This window comes from Tenrec ecaudatus, chromosome 14 (genome assembly GCF_050624435.1).
Source record: "Tenrec ecaudatus isolate mTenEca1 chromosome 14, mTenEca1.hap1, whole genome shotgun sequence".
Lineage (NCBI taxonomy): Eukaryota > Metazoa > Chordata > Mammalia > Afrosoricida > Tenrecidae > Tenrec > Tenrec ecaudatus.
In genome coordinates, this window is record NC_134543.1 from 29,811,381 (window position 1) to 29,829,555 (window position 18,175).

Below are 18,175 nucleotides of genomic sequence, written 5' to 3' on the forward strand. Positions count from 1 at the left end.
ACGTTGGGCAGAAAAGGAAGGTGGCTCGGGAGAGAGCATAATTTATTTATGAAATCAGGTTCATACGATGTAAACAATTTTGTGATCCCCCCCATTTTTCATTTTACAAGTGTTTATTTTCATTTACAAGTGTTTCCCTGTGTTGTTATTCCTTAAAGGTGCCATTAAAATATAATCATTTTATTGGGGGTTCTTACAGCTCTTGCAACAATCCATACATCTTTTGTATCAAGCACACTTGTACATAGGTTGCCATCATCATTTTCAAGACATTTTCTTTCTTTTTGGGCCCTTGGTATCAGCTCCTCTTTTTCCCCCTTCCTTCCCCACCCTCCCACCTTTGGGAACCCTTGATAAATTATTTATATCTTACACCATCTGCTGTCTCCCTTCATCCCCGTTTCTATTATTTGTCCCCCTCTGTGAGGGTTATACAGTGTATAATATACACCGATCATTGTAATCGGTTCCCCCCCCCTTTCCCTACCCTCGTGGTATCGCTTCTCCCATTACTGTTCCTGAGGGGTTGATCTGTCCTGGATTCTGTGTCAAGAGCTCTTATCTGTTCTAATGTACATACTCCAGTGTAGTTGAATTTGTAAGGTAGAACTGGTGGCACGATAGTCTTGGGAAGAAGCATTCAAGAATTAGAGAAATGTTGTGTTTCATCGGTGCTATACTGTACCCTGGCTGACTCGTCCCTTCCTTGTGACCCTTCTGTGAAGGGGATGTCCAGTTGTCTATGGATGGGCTTTGGGCCTTCACTCTGACCCCCCTTTTTCACATCGATATAATTGTTAGTTTTGGATCTTCTGGTGCCTGATACCTGCTCCTATCGACACCTCGTGATCACACAGGTTGGTGTGCTTCTTCCATGTGGGCTTTGTTGCTTCCCTGTTAGATGACCGCTTGTTTAATTTCAAACCTTTAAGACCCTAGATGCTATATCTTTTTTGTTAAAGATCATTTTATTGGGGGCTTTATAACAATTCATACATTAATTGTATCAAACATATTTGTATATATATTGACAATGCTGTATCTTTTAATAGCCATGCACCATCAGCTTTCTTCACCACATTTGTTTATGCACCCTTTTTGTCTTCAGTGATTGGGTCAGGAAGGTGAGCTTCACAGAATGCTGGGTTCTTAGAACAGAGTTCTCACATCAGAGAAGGACTTGAGTAGATGCCCAATGTCTGTCTACTACCTTAATACTTGACATGTAAATAGATGTACATAGACCTATATCCATAATATATATTACTATGTTTGCATATCTGCATGTCTATATTTATATCCCTATAAGTGTCTTTTGCTTCCTAGTTCTTTCCTCTATTTCCTTTTACTTTCCTCCTGTCCCTCTAGCATGTTAGACCTTTATTCGGCTCTCTGTAATTCCTCTCGGCTACATTGCAGTTGATCAAACCCCACCAGGCGTTCTGTTCCCTCCTCGCTGTTGATTTTAGATCCTTGTTCCCTTGTCCCTGAGTTTGTTGGCTCCCCATTCCCTTTCCCCCCACCTCTCCCGTGTTCCCCGCCCCCTGAACCATCAGTCCCATTGTAAAAGTGCCTTTTTAGTGCTCCTATAATATTTTCTTATGGAAAGTTTGCTTCCATGGATCTCTTGCAGTTTATGTAGCTATTATTTTGTTTGTAGATCCTTTAAGCTGATTCCAGTTACTAGTTAATCCAGATTTGACTCATATTCTTGTTAAGTCTATTGCCATATTTTAAAATAAATGCATATAGTACTTATTTTTCATTATACTAAAGGAAGAAATTCAAGCAGCACTGAAAGCATTAACTAAAAAGTAAAGCTCCAGGAATTGATGGAATACCAATCGAAACGTTTCAACCAGCCGATGAAGCACTGGAAGCACTTACTCATCTCTGCCCGGACATTTGGAAGACAGCTACTTGCCTAATTGACTGGATGAGATCCATATTTGTACCCATTCCAAAGAAAGGCGATCCAACAGGATACTCAAATTATAGAACAATATCATAAATAGCAAATGCAAGTAAAATTTTGCCGGAAATCATCAACAGCGGTTGCAGCAGTGCATTAACAAGGAACTGCCAGAAGTTCAGGCTGGATTCAGAAAAGGATGTGGAACAAGGGATAGTCCTGATGTTAGGTGAATCTTGGCTCAAAGCAGAAAATACTGGAAAGCTGTTTACTTGTTTTTTATTGACTGTGGTAAGGTATTCAACTGTGAAGACCATAGCAAACTTTCAATAACTTTGAGAAAAATAGGAATTGCGGAGTACTTCATTGTGCTCATTTGGAGGAATTTGATATCAGGATTGGAGGAAGACTTATTAAGAACCTGTGACATACATATAACACAACTTTGCTTGCTGAAAGTAAGGAGGATTTCAAGCACTTGCTGATGAAGATCAAGGAGTGTAGCCTTGGATTACAGTATGGATTACAACTCAATGTAGAGAAAACCAAAATTCTCACAACTGGGCCCATAGGCAACATCATGAAAAATGGAGAAAGGGTGACGTCCAGGATTTCGTCCTCTTTGAGTCTATAATCAATGCTCATGGAAGCAATAGTCAAGAGATCAAACAATACAAATGCTGCTTAAGACTTCTCTGAAGTGTTGAAAAACAAGGATGTTACTCTGCGGATTAAGATGCCCCTGAGCCAAGCCATGATATTTCCAAAGGGTTCATGCTTGTGAAAGTTGGCCATTGAATAAGGAGGACCAAAGAAGAACCGATGCATTTGAATGATGGTGCTGGGCAAGATTATTGAAAGTACCATGAACTGCCAAAAGAACAAAACGATCTCTCGTGGAAGACTTACAGCCAGAATGCTTTGCCTAAGTACTTGGAACATGTTGTCAGGAGAGACCAGTCCTTAGGAAAGGAGATCATGCTTGGTAAGGTGGAGGGGCGGAGAAAAAGAGAAAGGCTCTCAACAAGATAGATTGACACAGTGGCTACACTCATGGACTCAAACAATAGAACCATTGTGCAGCTGGTGCAGGACCGGGCAGTGGTTTGTTCTGTTGTACATAGGGCCTCTATGAGGCAGAACCACCTTGACGGCACCTACCAACAATCACATTCTTAATTATTAAAAATTTGCTATCTTATTGGTTCTGCTGGCCTTTGTTCATTCCGCCTTCTGCTTTCATTGCTACCTTCTCTTTTTCAATCCTTGATTTCCCGTGGCAGAGAGGCAGTAGGTAAAGTGTTAAGAGAATGGATTCTGAGTCTAGATTGCCTGGGCTTGACTCAGCTCTGCTATTTATTGGGTATAATCTTGAGAAAGCACTTTAACTTTTCTATGCCACAGTTTCAACTCATGTGTAATAGGGAAAATGGCATTTATGTCTTGGAGTTGTGAATTAGTATAGACAAAGTGCTTGGAATAGTGCCTGCCTTGTGTCTAGAGACAGGCTCTTTTCATTATTACTGATTTCTTTCCTCCTTTGTTTTGTCTTTGTATTGCCACAAGCCACCCTCCTTTCTGCTACATTTAGTACACGAATCTGTTTGGAAATTACCGCCTGAATACTGAATTTTACTTGGTGACTTATCTTGAAAGTTCACGTATTTTTCTTCTCCCTCCCCTCCCCCACTTAGAGTAGCAGCTTGACTTAAAGATAAAATCAAATGTTTGACCTTGTCTTGCATGTTCATGGGAAAAAAGGAATTGGAAGATGATGGGATTTTTCCACAAACCTTTTGAAGCTCCTTGTACATGAGCTCAAAGGGGAGCTGATTGCTTAGGTTGAGAGATTAGGTTTTAAAGCTCTTCATGATTGTCTCAAGATAAATACCATATATACTCAAGTATAAGCTGACCCGAATATCAGCTGAGGCACCTAATTTTACCACAAAACCTGCATTTAAAAATGTGCTGAAAAACTCGGCTTATACACAAGTATATACAGTATTATCTTGATTCCCTAACATAATTTATAAAGCCTTTCCTAATCTGGTTCCCTATAGAAGGGCATCATGCCTGGTAAAGTAGAGGGGCAACGAAAAAGAGGAAGGCCCTCGGGGAGCTGGCTTGACGCAGTGGCTGCCACAAGAGGCTCAGGCATCGGCACAGTTGTAGGAAAGGCGTAGGTCTGGGCAATGCTTCCTTCTGTTGTGCATAGGGCCTTAGGGGCAAAACCCGACTTGATGGCACCCAATAGAAACCGCCACAGTCTGACTCCAACTCCCTAGTCTGTTGTCTCATTTTTCGTCACAGTTGTTTCCAGACTTAGCTCCGTTATTGCCAAAACGGGGCGTATGGTTGTGAAAGAGCTCGCTCGTTACGCCTGTGCTCTCGTTCCCTTCCACCGGAGGTCTGGAATCAGCTGACATGCTGGAGCTTCCTTCTGGCCAGTGGCACAGTGAAAAGCGCTGAAGCTGCCAGCGGGTTGCTTGTGAGGTTGAAGAATGAGTGACCTCTGTCTGGGAGACTAGGTGGCGGTTTCATTGGGAAAGCTTTGTGGGAGTTTACCCACCCTCACTGTCCCAGGACTTTCCCTGCTTGTTCTCCTTTCTCATTATTGTTTTCTAGGGATTCTTTTTCCGAAATAAAAACCTGTTCCGCTGACCTTTTGTTCTTTTTGTCTTTTTTTAGGGTGGGATCTTGGACAGCAGAGTAGCTGAATCTTGAGGTTGGTTTGTGCCCTGCACTAGAGAAAAGTCCAGGGATGATATTCTTGGGCCGTATTTCTCCACTTTGGAACTCACTCCGTTCATCCAAGAAAGATCGACCCTCTGCTCGTGGTGACACATGCCAGTGACGGTCTGATGGACAGACCCTTTCTGTTGACCTGTGGCACATGTTGGAAGACAAGGTGAAGGGGGCAAGCAGCGCTCTGCTTTGGTGACAAGGAGCCCTCCGCTCTGTTCTCAGAACATGGGCCCTCGCTTAAAGGTAAGGTCATAGCCTGCATTGAGGCTCAGCTGTCACTGTGATGCAGAACGCGGATCTGACGCCCACTTTCTCTAAGCCTTTCAACAAGGAATGGTAGATATTGAAGGTCACAGCTGCAGTGAGGATTGACTTTGCCATCCCCCTGCCCCCAAAAAAACAACCAATCCCACCGAGTCGCACGGCGAGGGGTTTCTTTGTGGGAGCAGACTGCCTCACCTTTCTCCCAGGACCTGGCTGATGGGTTTGAATTCTGCAGCCCAGCTCTTAACCCATCGCACTGCCAGGTCTCTCGTGAAGAAGCCAGCGCTCCATTCTCCATGACTCATCATCGCTATCAGGGCTAAACCTTATTTGTCACCATTTTTGGGAATCTTCATGCTACAAAACAAAACTTAACAAGACAGAAAACCCACCCACCCACCCACCAACCAAAAATTCCAAAAGCCAAATGAGTTTTAGAAATGTATGTCAGTCAGCTTCCTAACATTCTTTTGAGATAGGTATTTTCACATATTTCCATCCTTCCTGCCCACGTAGTAGGTAACGTGAGCCAGAGTGCTGTAGCATTAAGCAATTGACCCCAGATTATTTAGTAAGAAAGTGATATTTCTGTGTTCCTATGTACTGCATTCTATTTCCCTTTGTCATGCTTACTTTTTGTTTCAAAAGATCAAAAGACCTATGAGTCGTCTTTCTAATTTTGGCTTCATGTCAGATTCCTCACAGAGTGGCTAATGTCTTTCATAGTTTCATTTGCCTGCTTTACTAAGTGATATCTCTGGAATGCTCTGCTATCCTTCTGACTCCATTCTTTCCACGATTCAGGCTTATATCCTGTGGTTAAGAGCGCCGGGCTTCAGAAGCCCAGCAGTGTCACTCAACCAGCTGTGTCGTGTTCAGGGATAACTTTCGTAAGCTTAGGTTTTTTTTCCCCCTAGTAATCTGCAAAGTAAAAATAACAGTGTCTTTCTCACTAAGTTGTAGCAACTGCTTAGGCTTAACCTATAGGGTCCTTCATGTAGTAGTTGGTTTATGGTGAATGGCTTAGTTGAAAAAAATCAAATTCTTTCCCTTAGTGTCTTTCTCATTCAAGATGGCTTTGTATGTGTCGGAGTATGATTGCACTCCATAAGCCTTCGTCTTCATTAAATTAAAAAAATTTATATTAGTCTTAATATTTTAGTTGTTGGAAATATACACTGCAGAACACACACTGAATCTGTCATTTCTACCTACATGAATTCAGTGACGCTGACTATATTCTTTGTGTTGTACAGCCATTCTCTCCCCCCATTCCCAAGTCACGTCTCTTCTGTGACACAAGCTCACTGCCCTAAAGGTCCGAGTCTTTTGCATTACTGTTGTCAATTTGACCTCATGTAGATGATGTATCGAGACAGCATGATGCGCAAGGCAGGCCTTCTTTAATCATTTCACTGTTGTTTGGCTTTGAGTTGTCAATGGCCGTCCTCTTTTGGAAGGAGAGGACCTGGGCTTAAGGGAGTGGAAGTCAATATTATTATTAATTCATTATTACGATTTTTTTCTGCTAGTTTAGAATATCACGATTTGTTGAATTTATAAGCGCAAGAACACGTAGGAGAAAAACTTGAAAGCAAAGAAAGTACCAGTGTAATGGAATTATATCAGGTACTGTGCTAGAGTTATAAGTCACTGCTCTTCCGTGCTTGCATTAAATTCTGGAAGAGTTCCAAAATAATTTTATGAAGGAGAAACCTGAAGAGCAGAACGTGGAAGGTGCTATAGAAACTGTTAGAGAGAGAGAGGAAAAAAAAAACAAACTTAGGATAACACAGAAGAAAGAAATGTTAAAACTGGATCCTACACCCTACATAAGAATTCATAGCGAGCACCCTAAAGGAGGGTGTTTGATACATAATTGTTGAACTGAAATAAATTGTCAACTTTTGGTCTGATGAGGTTATAAACCAGGGCTTCGTACTGGTTCAGCCTGGTTCAATCATGCTGGTTGAAGCAACACTGGAACAAATCTGACTTTCTAAAATGTGGATAAACTAGAATGTTAACCAGAACAGGTAAATGGCAGGTTAAAACCCTGCTAGAAACTTAAATTCCCTCTTAGAAAACAACACAAACACCAGATCTTTTGCTGCCTGGCACAAAGATGGCAGATGGCTGCTTTGATGGTGTGTTGGCTTTCACATCCTCAGCAGTGACCAGTGTCGTACATCAGGCTTGTGAAAGGGATCACTATGCTTCTTCAGTCTCCCATCCCAGGCTTTGACCTATGACTTATGGAGTGTTAGGGAAGTATCGGTTTATAATTCAGGATAAGGAATACTTAGGACAAAATTCTTTGGATAGTCTGCTCTCAGCTTATAGGCACACCCAGGTCCTCCACCTCCTGGTCTGCTCAGGCAACTAGTACAAAACACTTTTAGCTCTCAGTCTTTCAGCCTATATCCTCTTGGTCTGGGCCCAGCTTGGGCAAGTATATTTGTCAACTAAGCACACTCCGTAAGTAAGCTTAACTCTGAAAGTATATGCCTGGAGGCAGCCCACTCTTGTCAGTAGTCTCTACTAAGGCACTTAGTGTTCTTGCTACCTCTGTCAGCTCTGGTGTCAGAGTGGCGTCATAGTCTACCTTCTGGATTGAGGGGATTTAGCACGGGTTTCAGAATGCAAAGGACGTACTTCACACCCTGCTCCTCTTTCTTGATGGCAGTGAGAGCCAGCCCCCTTTCTGCTGCTAACCTGGCACATTTAAACCTAATGGGATGGCAACACTGACCAGTCCCCCCATCTTAGGATTCCATAGTTCTACCCTACAGCTTGGTATAAAGAAAACTAATATCCTCACGCTGGACCAGTAGACTAATAAATGAAGAAAAGATGGAAATTGTCAAAGGTTTTATTTAACTTGTATCCAGTCAATGCTCATAGACGCACCAGTTTAAAGAAAAAAGCATCAGTTAAGAAATCAAATAATGTATATCATTACATTGGGAATGCAAAAATGTCATTTTGGAGACTAAAGTGTGCTTGACCAAAGCCATAGTATTTTAAAATCACTTCATATGCATGTGAAAGTTGGACATTGAATAAGGAAGAACTAAGAAGAATTGATGCATTTCAATTATGGTTTTGGCAACCCCCCCAAAAAAATATTGAAAGTACCATAAACTCCCAGAAGACCGAGCAAATCTTAGAGGAAGTTCAGCCAGAATACTCCTTAGGAGCACGGATGGTAAGAGTCTGCCTCTCGTACTGTGGACATTTATCAGGAGCTAAGTCACTGGAGAAGGCCCTGTGCTTGGTAAAGTCGCTCAGTGAAAAAGAGGAAGACTGTCAGGGAGATGGGTTAACACAGTGGCTGGAACCATGGACTAAAATGTAACGATTGTGAAGGTGGCGCAGCACAGATTAGTGTTTCAATATTTTTTCTTAGAGTAACTGAATACAAACCAACTTGATAGCACCTGACAATAACAACAATTCCACCACGGTGCTACGCACCCTACTTACACAACTGACAAGCTGTCTACTTCCGCTGGTGGGCCGCAAAGACCTCATATTTGCTTAGTCCTGCTCAACTGCGTGTTGCTAGTTAAAGAGACTATGGCTAGACGAGCCATGTCAAGTAATCTGCATTGCAGCTGCTCAAATCAGAAATCTCATCATGGGAATGATTACGTCGTAGTTGATAAGGCTCTGAGAATTACAGTTCAGGCAAGTTGACATACACCGTAACCATCAGTTGGAACCAACTCAGCAACCAGTACCACTGTACAGGAGTCTGTTTTATTCATGATGTGTGGCATAAGCGTGGCGCTGCCCGTACGCCTCTGAAGAGCAGGATGCTTCATTCTCCACTGAGTGCACTGGCTTCCCTGAGGACTGGTGGTCTCACGTCCAGGATCAGAGGGACGGGGAGGGGTGTTCATCCAAGGGAGTGCCTGAGACAGTGCAGCTGTCGGCTCTGCCTGCACCCTGTTCTCGTCCATCCTGTGAGCCACAGGCAGATTACACTTTGTGAGAGATGAAAGCAGCTTTTTAGGAGCCAGCGTGCTTATTTGGGAGGCTTCAGTAGTTGTGATGCTCTCACTTTGGATCTGGTCGTAATAGATTCTTCTGGGAGTACCTTAATACAGGTGTAGACACAATGCCATGATACGTAGATTCAGTCAAAAGAGCCATTTCTGTGAACCTTAAACTCTCCTCTGAGGATTCATTTGGGCATATTGTTATCAGAGGAACGCTTTCTCTTGTGTTTTCCAGCACAATCCACTGTAAAAATGCATCCTTTAAAAGAACAAAACAAAGATTCTATCTGTCATAGTCTCACAAATCTGAGCCTATCTTCAGTTGTTTCTAATCTATCATCTTGGTAGTAAATTGGTATATTGGAGCTTTTTCTTCTGGAACCAGGTTTAATAACAGGGAAAGTCACCCTTCACTTTCCCCCCACTCTTCCCCCACCCAAATTCTACTGCTCTTGCTTCAACTGTTTCACATCCTCAGCATCCCTCAGGATGAGAAGTGGTTTCTTCCTTGCCTGTCTCCCCGTGGCCTCTCTGTTGAGCTCATCTTCCTCAAGTCTCGTTAGTTTATCTGATTGGTAACAACATAAATAACTTCTCTTACCCACTGCTTATTATTGGGAGGACCAAGAGTTCATTTTAATGATACGAGGCCAACATGATAATAATACCCTTTAAAGCTCACATTTTATGTAGCTGTTTCTGCTTAGCTGGAGTACATCCAGAAGGCAAGTATAAGTGGAAAGTGACTCGGTTCTCCTCTCTGCTTGTGTTAATTAGTATCACTCTGCAGGGGTGACGACAACTATCTTGGGAACTCCCGATCTAGGACGAGGAAAGCCTGTCCTTGCACTTTCTAATCAGCTGGAAAGCAGGGGCTGTTGGCAATATTCCTAGGGTGGCAGTAGACTGGAAATCTTTAGGGCAAATGATGCCGTCTCTCTTTGCTTCTCTGAAATATGGCTGAGGGCACCTGCCAGCCAAGAGAAAGAGGACAGAGATAAACTAGAGCAGCGGTTCTCAACCTGTGGGTCACGACCCCTTTGGGGGGTTTGAACGACTCTTTCACAGGGGTCGCCCAATTCATAACAATAGCAAAGTGACAGTGACGAAGAAGCAACAAAAATGATTTTATGGTTGGGGTAGGGGGTCATACAACATGAGGAAGTGTATGAAAGGGTCACGGCATTAAGAAGGTTGAGAACCACAGGACTAGAGGGAGTTGGTTGGCTCAAGCCACAAACTTGACTCTGTCTCAGTCTGGGATGGCGATGGGGAATAATCGGAGAAAAGACTAAACAAGCCCTCTTTTACAGCTGCAGCTGTGATCCTCGGCGGTCTTGTCGGCACTGGAGAGACCTGATGTTTTACGTTATTGGTAAGTTACGGAAAGAGCCTTCTTTATTGTCTTTTTGTTAGGATTTCTGGCATCCTTTCTGCCTCTCTGTCTGCCCCCTTCCTCCTTGAACACTGACTTAGAAGTCATTCCATTCATGCCAGGGCATGCCATCACTGAGTTGGCAGTGGAATTCATTCACTTGGGAAGTATTTATTGAGTGGTTGTAGTCAGCGCAGACACTGTTTACTGTAGAGTCTTGGGCCCAAACCAGCCTTCAAGGAGTTGAGAAAGTGAAAAGAGGGAAGTTGTAGTATGTGACTTGACAGCAGGAGTGTGTGGGGCCAGTGGTTGAACTTCCTGACTGGCTTCCTGACTGGAAGGCTACAGAGGCCTTGATGGTCGTTGTTGTGCTTGAAGTGAGAGGTGAAGGATGAGGTGAGTTTGCCAAGTGAACAAGGGAGAGAGAGGCTTCCACCCGGTGGGACCCAAGTGCACATTCTGTTTGCTATTTCGGCAAAGGTCTAGCACAGGGAGCGGTGACAAAGTTTATGGGGGAGCAGTATATGTGGTCCGTGGTGCAGAACAAAAGTTGTCAGACTCTTCTGCTATGGGGCCAGGTGTTTTGGCTTTGAGGGCCTGCTAATCACTGCCAACAACGGCTCAGTTCTCTCAGTGCCGTGCCAAAGCAGCCACACCTCGTGACGTCAACTCAGTCCCTACTCAGGACAGCCCTAGAGGATGGAGTAGGTCTGCCCCTGGGGCTTTCAAGGCTGCAAATCTGCATGGGAGCAGAATGCCTCATCTTTCTCCCACAGAGTTTGCAGTGTTTTTAGGGTTTCTAACTGCTGACCTTGCAGTTATCAGCCCAATGTGTAACTCACTACACTACCAAACGAAACAAACAACCAAACTCAATGCCATCGAGTCAGTAGTGACTCATAGCGACCCTGTAGGATAGGCTGGAACTGGTCTGATGAGTTGCCAAGACCAACTGTTTACAGGAGCAGAAAGTCCCCTCTTACTTAGTCCTGGGGAGAGGCTGCTGACCTTGAGGCTCAAAGCCCAGTGGGTAGCGACTAAGCCAGCAGGGCGCCTTGAAATGGCCATAGATGGTTTCAATGAATGCATGCAGTCACGGTCCAGGAAAACTATAGAAACAGTAGTGGGTGGGATTGACCCAAGGCTGGTAGCTACTGAGCCCCGGTGTACAAGGACCTCTTTTCAGCTACTCAGACACAGTGAGTGACACGGAGCAGTGTTCCCCTGATGTCTTGCAGACTCACGAAATGCATGCATCCTGGACAGGAGGCTCGCCTGTTGCCTGGTGAGAGGCTGGAGAGTGTAACTGCAGATGGTGTGTGTGTTGTACATTCTCTCTCTCACAGGTGGAGTCACAGTGTCTGTGGTTGCATTCTTCTTCACAATTAAGTTCCTCTTTGAGCTTGCCGCACGTGTAGTCAGCTTCCTCCAGAATGAGGACCGTGAGCGCCGAGGGGACCGGACTATTTATGACTACGTGCGGGGAAATTACCTGGATCCCCGGTCTTGCAAAGTCTTCTGGGATTGGAAGGACCCCTATGAGGTGGGCCACAGCATGGCCTTCCGAGTGCATGTAAGGGAATGTTTCTGTCTCCATACCCGTTGCCCTTTGAGTCACTTGCTTCCCAGAGGCTGGCTCAGGCTATTGGCGGCCAGAGATGTTAACATTTTCCCCACGCCCTTGACCCCTCCCCGCAACTTGGAAATTAGTTAATACCGAAGAGTCAGGGATTTCTCTGTCATTACGCTTCAATGGGTGCTTAGCTTTGAAGCATAAAGTAATGTTACATTTCCCAAGTAAGAACATTGCTCCTGAAAAGAACAGCTCATTTGTGTAAGTGAAGCTGTCTTGGAGTCCAGCCACTGGAGTCCTTTCAGTATCTAGTGACTGACTACTGTCACACGCAAGTGGTTACAGCAGCTGGTGGTTACACCCGCCCACGATGCTGAAGCCATTTCCTGCTGGCCGAGCCCTCCAGTGACTTCTCAGTGCAGCAGTCTCCTGGGCTTGGGAGCCAACCCCCAGCTTCCCTGCCTGGTGCTGTAGCTCCTTCAGTGCTGATGGAGCCGGCCAATGTACCTCCTAAGTTTGTGTCATCGTTGACAATAGAACAGAAAGGGCTGTTGAGATGGGGGTGGGAAGCTGGGGCAGAGGAGGGGGTGTCAGCGTTTATGGGTAAGAAACTTCAAGTTTAAATGGACTCGCTACTTAATTCAGTGGTATATTGTGCTACTGCCATCTGAACAGATTCAACATGTGCTTGTGATGCAAGTGTTTTCTCTGAGATGTTGGGACAATTTGTTCCTCTCTGTGCTTCTGTGAGCAGGATGGGAGGAGTAGCTACTGGGATCTACCAGTGTGACCTCTGCCAGCTACCTCCTTCCTCCCCAACCCTGTCTCTCATCACAGGGGGAATGAGTTCTCCTGCCTACTAATGGGTGCCTCTCTTCTCCCCACTGCAGTTATTCTATAAGAATGGGCAGCCTTTCCCTGCACACCGGCCCGTGGGACTCAGAGTTCACATCTCTCATGTTGAGCTGCCCGTGGAAATCCCAGTGACGCAGGAAGTCCTTCAGGAGCCCACGTCTAACGTAGTAAAGGTGGCCTTCACTGTGCGCAGGGCTGGGCGATATGAAATCACGGTGAAGCTTGGTGGACTAAATGTTGCCTATAGTCCCTACTACAAAATTTTTCAACCTGGTATGTTCGTTTTCTTCTTTCAAAAATAACATCTTTATGGAGATTTAATTTCCATATCATAGAATTCATTCATTTAAAGCACATAACTCAGTGATTTATTAATACGCATAGAGTTGTCCATCATCACTATAATCAGCTGTAGAACGTTTTTTTTATTACAGCAAGAAACCCTCAACCATTTAGCCGTCACTCCCCATTCCTCTAACCCCTTACAGCCCTCAGTAACTACCGGTCTTACTAGGTGTCTCTATGGATTTGTTTTTTCTGGACATGCCATATAATGGAATTGTGAACTACATGGCCTTTTCAGTCTTTCTTTGACTGAACATAATGTTTTCAAGGGTCATACATGTTGTAGCATGAGCAAGTACTTCGCTTCTTTTTATTGAACATTTCATTGTGTGGGTATGCATGGGGAAAGATGGGGCTGTCTGCTCCCGTAAAGCTGGAGGGCCCTGGAAACCCAAAGTAGCAGTTCTGCTCTGCCTTGCCCTGCAGGTCGCAAGGAGCCAGCCTCGGCTTGACGGCCCTGGGCTGGTTTGGCTGCACCGTATTTCATGTATCTGGCAGTGCAGGGGCGTTTGGGTTGTGTGCGCTTTCTAGCTAGGTGAGGAGGAATCTTGCTATGAACACGGAGTACAAGTTTTTGTGTGCCCACATAGTTGTTTTCTCTGAGAGTAGAACTTGCTGGGGCTTCAGCCTCTCAAATTCTTAAAGGGCAAAGGGTGCCAGAATAGACAAGAGGAAATTCTTCTGAATTTTGGAAGCCTTTCAAGTAAAAGCCTCTTGACTCCAGCCCTACTCTGTGCTGTAATGCACGATATGTGGTGCTCCTCTAAAGAGCGCCTGCCCCAGCCTTTGGATCTAACACTCGAGGCCTTTATCTCTGCCTTAGGATCTCTTTCTCAGGTCCTCCATGCTCGATAACAAATGTGTCGAAGGCTCCAAAGTGTGACGTCATCATTCCTGGCTCTGAAGTGCAGGTTTCATGTGCTGAGATCCTGTGTACTCCTATGTCGCTCTTGAGGGCCAATTTGATGCCAATAGAAATGACAGGACTTGCGTACTTTTGGGAGTCAAACCACAAGAGGAGCCATAAGCAGATTTGCGTGTCTTTGCGTAACAGGTTTTGCTTGAGGTTTTCTTTCTTTGTATAATACAAGAAGGTTCTGGATAACGTGACTTCCAAGCCAGTTCCCCCCCATATGTCTCCTTCTTTGTGTTGGAATATCTCCCCGAGCACACCTTTTCCCCTGAATTAACATCATCCAACCCCTTGCTGCCAATTCATAGTCTTACAGCTAGCACAGTGTTTTAGAAGTAAACCTTTCCCTTGGGGATAATTGGAGAATCACAGGTGGTATAGTGGTGCGCGTTGGGCTGCTACCCACAAGGTCAGCAAATTGAAACAACCAGCGGCTTGGTAGAAAGATGAGGCTTTCTATTCCCATAAAGAGTTACAGTTTTAGAAATCCACAGGAGCGTCTGTCCTGTTCTATAGGGTCGCTGTGGTCACTATGAGTTTTCCAGTTACCCCCATAGTAGCATACAGCCATAAAACAGCATCACAGCCACTTCAGATGTTCATGCCGTCAAGATGCAGGCAGTTCCCCCACCACAAGGCTCCTCCTGTTGCCCTTCTAGAGCCACAGCCAGTCTTCCTCCCGAGACTACCTCTGGCGTAACCCCTGGCAATCCGCTAGATGCTTTCCATTGCTGTGCTCTTGTCATTTCAAGAATGTGGTATAAATTGAGTGACAGAGTAGGTAGCTTTTTGGGGGGCAAGCTTCCCTGGAGAGTCCCCAGGTCCCTGGATGTGTCATTTGCTACTCTGTACTGCTCAGTAACGTCTGTGGTTTGAATGAGCCATTACGGGACATCTGGGTTGTTTGGATCCTTGGCTAATGAGTGCAGCTGTTAGAAACATTGTGTACGGGCCGTTGTGTGGACTCTAGCTTCCATCTCTCCGGAGAGACGCCCAGGAGTGTCATTGCTGGGTCATGTAGTAGCTGTGTGCTAAATATCATGAGAACATGTCAAGCTCTTTTCCAGGGTGGCGGTAGTAGTTTGTCTTCCCATCAGCCATGTACGAGTAACCTCGTTCCTCCACATCCTGACCAGCGTGTGATGATGGCGCTCTGTTTTATATTTCCCACTGGGATAAATGTGCAGTGATGGCCTGTGGTGGTTTTAATTTGCATTTCCCTAATGGTGGATGATACGAAGCCCTTCTCATGTGCCTGCTCCCCATCTGTGTAGCTTCTTTGATAAAACGGCTCATTTTTAAATTTGATTTTTTTTTACCATTGGGTTTTGAGAGTTCTTTATGTATTTTAGGTACTGGTCTTTTGTTGAATATGTGGTTTGCAAATATTTTCTCCCAGTCTATAGTTTATCTTTTCCCTCTTACTAGGGTCTTTAGCATACCACAAGGACTAATTTTGATGAAGTCAAATTTATCCTTCTATGGATAATGCTTTTAGTGTCAGATATAAGAATTTTTAAACTAGATCTATATTCCTAAGATTTTTCCTGTTCCACCCCGCCCCACTCAAAAGCTTCTTATTTTACATTTAATACTATAATTCAATACTATGAGGAATTAATTTGTATGTAAGATGGGAGATTTTGGTCAAGGCTTTTTTTTTTTTTTTTTTTTTGGGCCTCTGACTCTCCCACTTACCACTCCTGGGGAAAAAGATGAATCTGTCAGCTCCCGTGAAGGACAGTTTTCTACTCGATCCTATAGGGTCTCTGTGAGTCATAATTGATCGATGGAGGGAGTTCGATGGCTGTCTTGTTGCTTCAGCATTGCTTCACCTGTTGGTTGAAAAGGCAGTCCTTCCTCCCTTGAACTGCATCTGCAGGAGACCGCAATCATCGGGGCATATTGGTGTGGAAGTGGTGTGGAATGCACTGGAAGGCACCTGGCTTGCTCTCGGTCCTCTGTGCTGTGCGCTGACCCATATGCCTATCCCTCTGTGGTACCACACTGCAGTTTGGATTACCATTGCTGTTGATTGTGGGTAAACTGGTTTATTTTTTTATTCTTCTTTTTCACTTCTTCACGTTCTCTGTCAAAATTGTCATCGTTACCCTAGATACTGTTTCTTTTTCCCTACATGCTTTGGATTAATCTCTTCTCTGTCTAAAAACACCTCTTTCTGGAAATTGTGGTAAAAAGGATATTAAACCTCTGTCTCAGTCTGGGGAGAATTGATGTTGTGTCTTCCAATCCAGATACATGGTTCTTGTCCATTTAAAGCAAATTCCTTCCATCAGTCTTTTGGTGTTTTCAGCTTACAAGCCTTGTCATGTTTTGTTAGATTGACACCCCCCCCCACCCCCGTTAGTGTTTGCACTTAATTTCAGGCCTAGTTCACTGTACATTCCCAGGGGGAATCTAGGGCATGATAGCTGCACCTCTTTGTTTTGTTTTGTTTTTCTCTCCAAGCCCTTTTCTCATTTTGTGTAGTGCTTGCAGTACTTGGGAATTTGTAAAACTATGTCCCAAGGTTCATATGAATTTATCTCTTTCATTCTCTTTTGCTTTTTATTTGCCTCTTTGTCGTGTTGTTTATCCCTAGGAATTGGGCGTGGATTCCACTGTCTCAGACTCCCTGATGTAGCACCTCTCTCAATGCTAGCTTTCTCACAGGAGCCTTGGAGGCACAGCGGTTGCACATGGGCTGCAAGGTCTAAGTGCTAAATTTCTCTCTTTTTCTAGGAATGGTAGTTCCTTCCAAGACCAAAATTGTGTGCCATTTTTCTACTCTTGTGTTGACCTGTGGGGAGCCACATACCCTTCAAATAGTGCCGCGAGACGAGTATGACAACCCCACCAACAACTCCATGTCCTTGAGGGATGAGCACAATTACAGTGTGTCCATTCACGAGGTAAGCAGAGGCCTTTCCTTCTCGCTGTGCTGTGCGCAGGGCCCCCGTCTCCTGCATTCTCCCCCTTTCTAACTCCCTCCCTCTTCTCCTCTCTCATCTCCTCTGCCTGACTCCTGGCTGCAGTTCCGCCGTCTGACAAGTCCTAGCTCAGTAGTTGTGAGACAGGGTAGAGCATAGCTAGGGCACTTCTGTGAGTGGAGGAAACGGCCATGCCAACCAGGAGCGCGAGGTGCTAAGTGCTGCTTGCTTTTCCTCCCCAGCTGGGTCCTCAAGAAGAAGAAAGCACGGGTGGGGTCTCATTTGAGAAATCCACGTCATCCAACAAGCAGACCTGTCAAGTGTTCTTACGGCTCACTCTGCATTCTCGCGGCTGCTTCCATGCCTGCATCGCATACCAGAATCAACCAATCAATAATGGTGAATTTGACATCATTGTCCTGAGTGGTGAGTTAATGGAAAGCTCTGATTTGGTCTTGTTGCTGGGAAGGTTATACTTTGCATGTCTGCATTTGTCTGACTAATTTCACAAACACCTGATATTGGAACAAACTTGGCTTAGAGTCCTACAGACTCAGGAGCTAGTGGTAGGTCTTCTTCTTTGTTTTCTCTCCCCGGACTCCTTATTCCTTCTTTCTCTACAGAGAACGAAAAGAATATTGTTGAGCGCAATGTGTCCACCTCGGGGGTGAGCATTTACTTTGAGGCCTATCTTTACAATGCCACCAACTGTACCAGCACACCGTGGCACCTTCCACCCATGCCCATGAGCTCTTCCCAGCGCCGGCCTTCCACTGCGGTTGAGGAGGAGGATGAAGATTCGCCCTCTGAATGCTACACCCCTGAGAAGGTGAAGAAACCAAAGAAGGTGTACTGCTACGTGTCGCCAAAGGTTAGCGTGCCCGTTTTTGCCTCAACACTCCCGTGCTTGGCTTATCTGAGTGTGTCCTTGATGAAGGTCATTGTAATGGGGTTTGCGTGCTCATGAATCATGCCCTGACTACCTCGGGGAAGCCCCTGGACAATATCGTGTCCCAGTCACAGCCCTACTCCGGGAGTCCCACCGGGAACTGTGTTGTTACCAGTCTGCTGCCCACCATCTCTATGCGATGGTCTTCTCTGACTTCTCATGCCCTTTAAAAATCTATGTACCCCAGTAAACCCTTGGATACCTTTATGACCTTGTGGACCTGGCCTCCCTCATCCAGATGTTATGTCTTTGTAATTGTTCTGACCTTGCTTATTTAAGACTGAATGAATGTTCTCTTTAAAAAAAT

At 44.8% G+C, this 18,175-nt stretch overlaps 1 protein-coding gene across 3 annotated transcripts in view; it reads left to right on the top strand.

Annotated features, from left to right (window-relative positions):
- Positions 1–18,175, top strand: part of AREL1 (apoptosis resistant E3 ubiquitin protein ligase 1) — a 57,233-nt gene that overhangs the window by 22,475 nt on the left and 16,583 nt on the right. For 2 of the 3 annotated variants that reach the window (XM_075531346.1, XM_075531345.1), the window contains exons 2-8: positions 4,604–4,903; positions 10,242–10,303; positions 11,650–11,876; positions 12,767–13,004; positions 16,732–16,901; positions 17,162–17,345; positions 17,543–17,790. In XM_075531346.1, the coding sequence (XP_075387461.1) occupies positions 10,288–10,303; positions 11,650–11,876; positions 12,767–13,004; positions 16,732–16,901; positions 17,162–17,345; positions 17,543–17,790 (1,083 nt within the window). In that variant the 5' untranslated portion in view covers positions 4,604–4,903; positions 10,242–10,287. The remainder of the gene's footprint in view (positions 1–4,603; positions 4,904–10,241; positions 10,304–11,649; positions 11,877–12,766; positions 13,005–16,731; positions 16,902–17,161; positions 17,346–17,542; positions 17,791–18,175) is intronic. The other variant, XM_075531347.1, reaches the window with a different exon arrangement.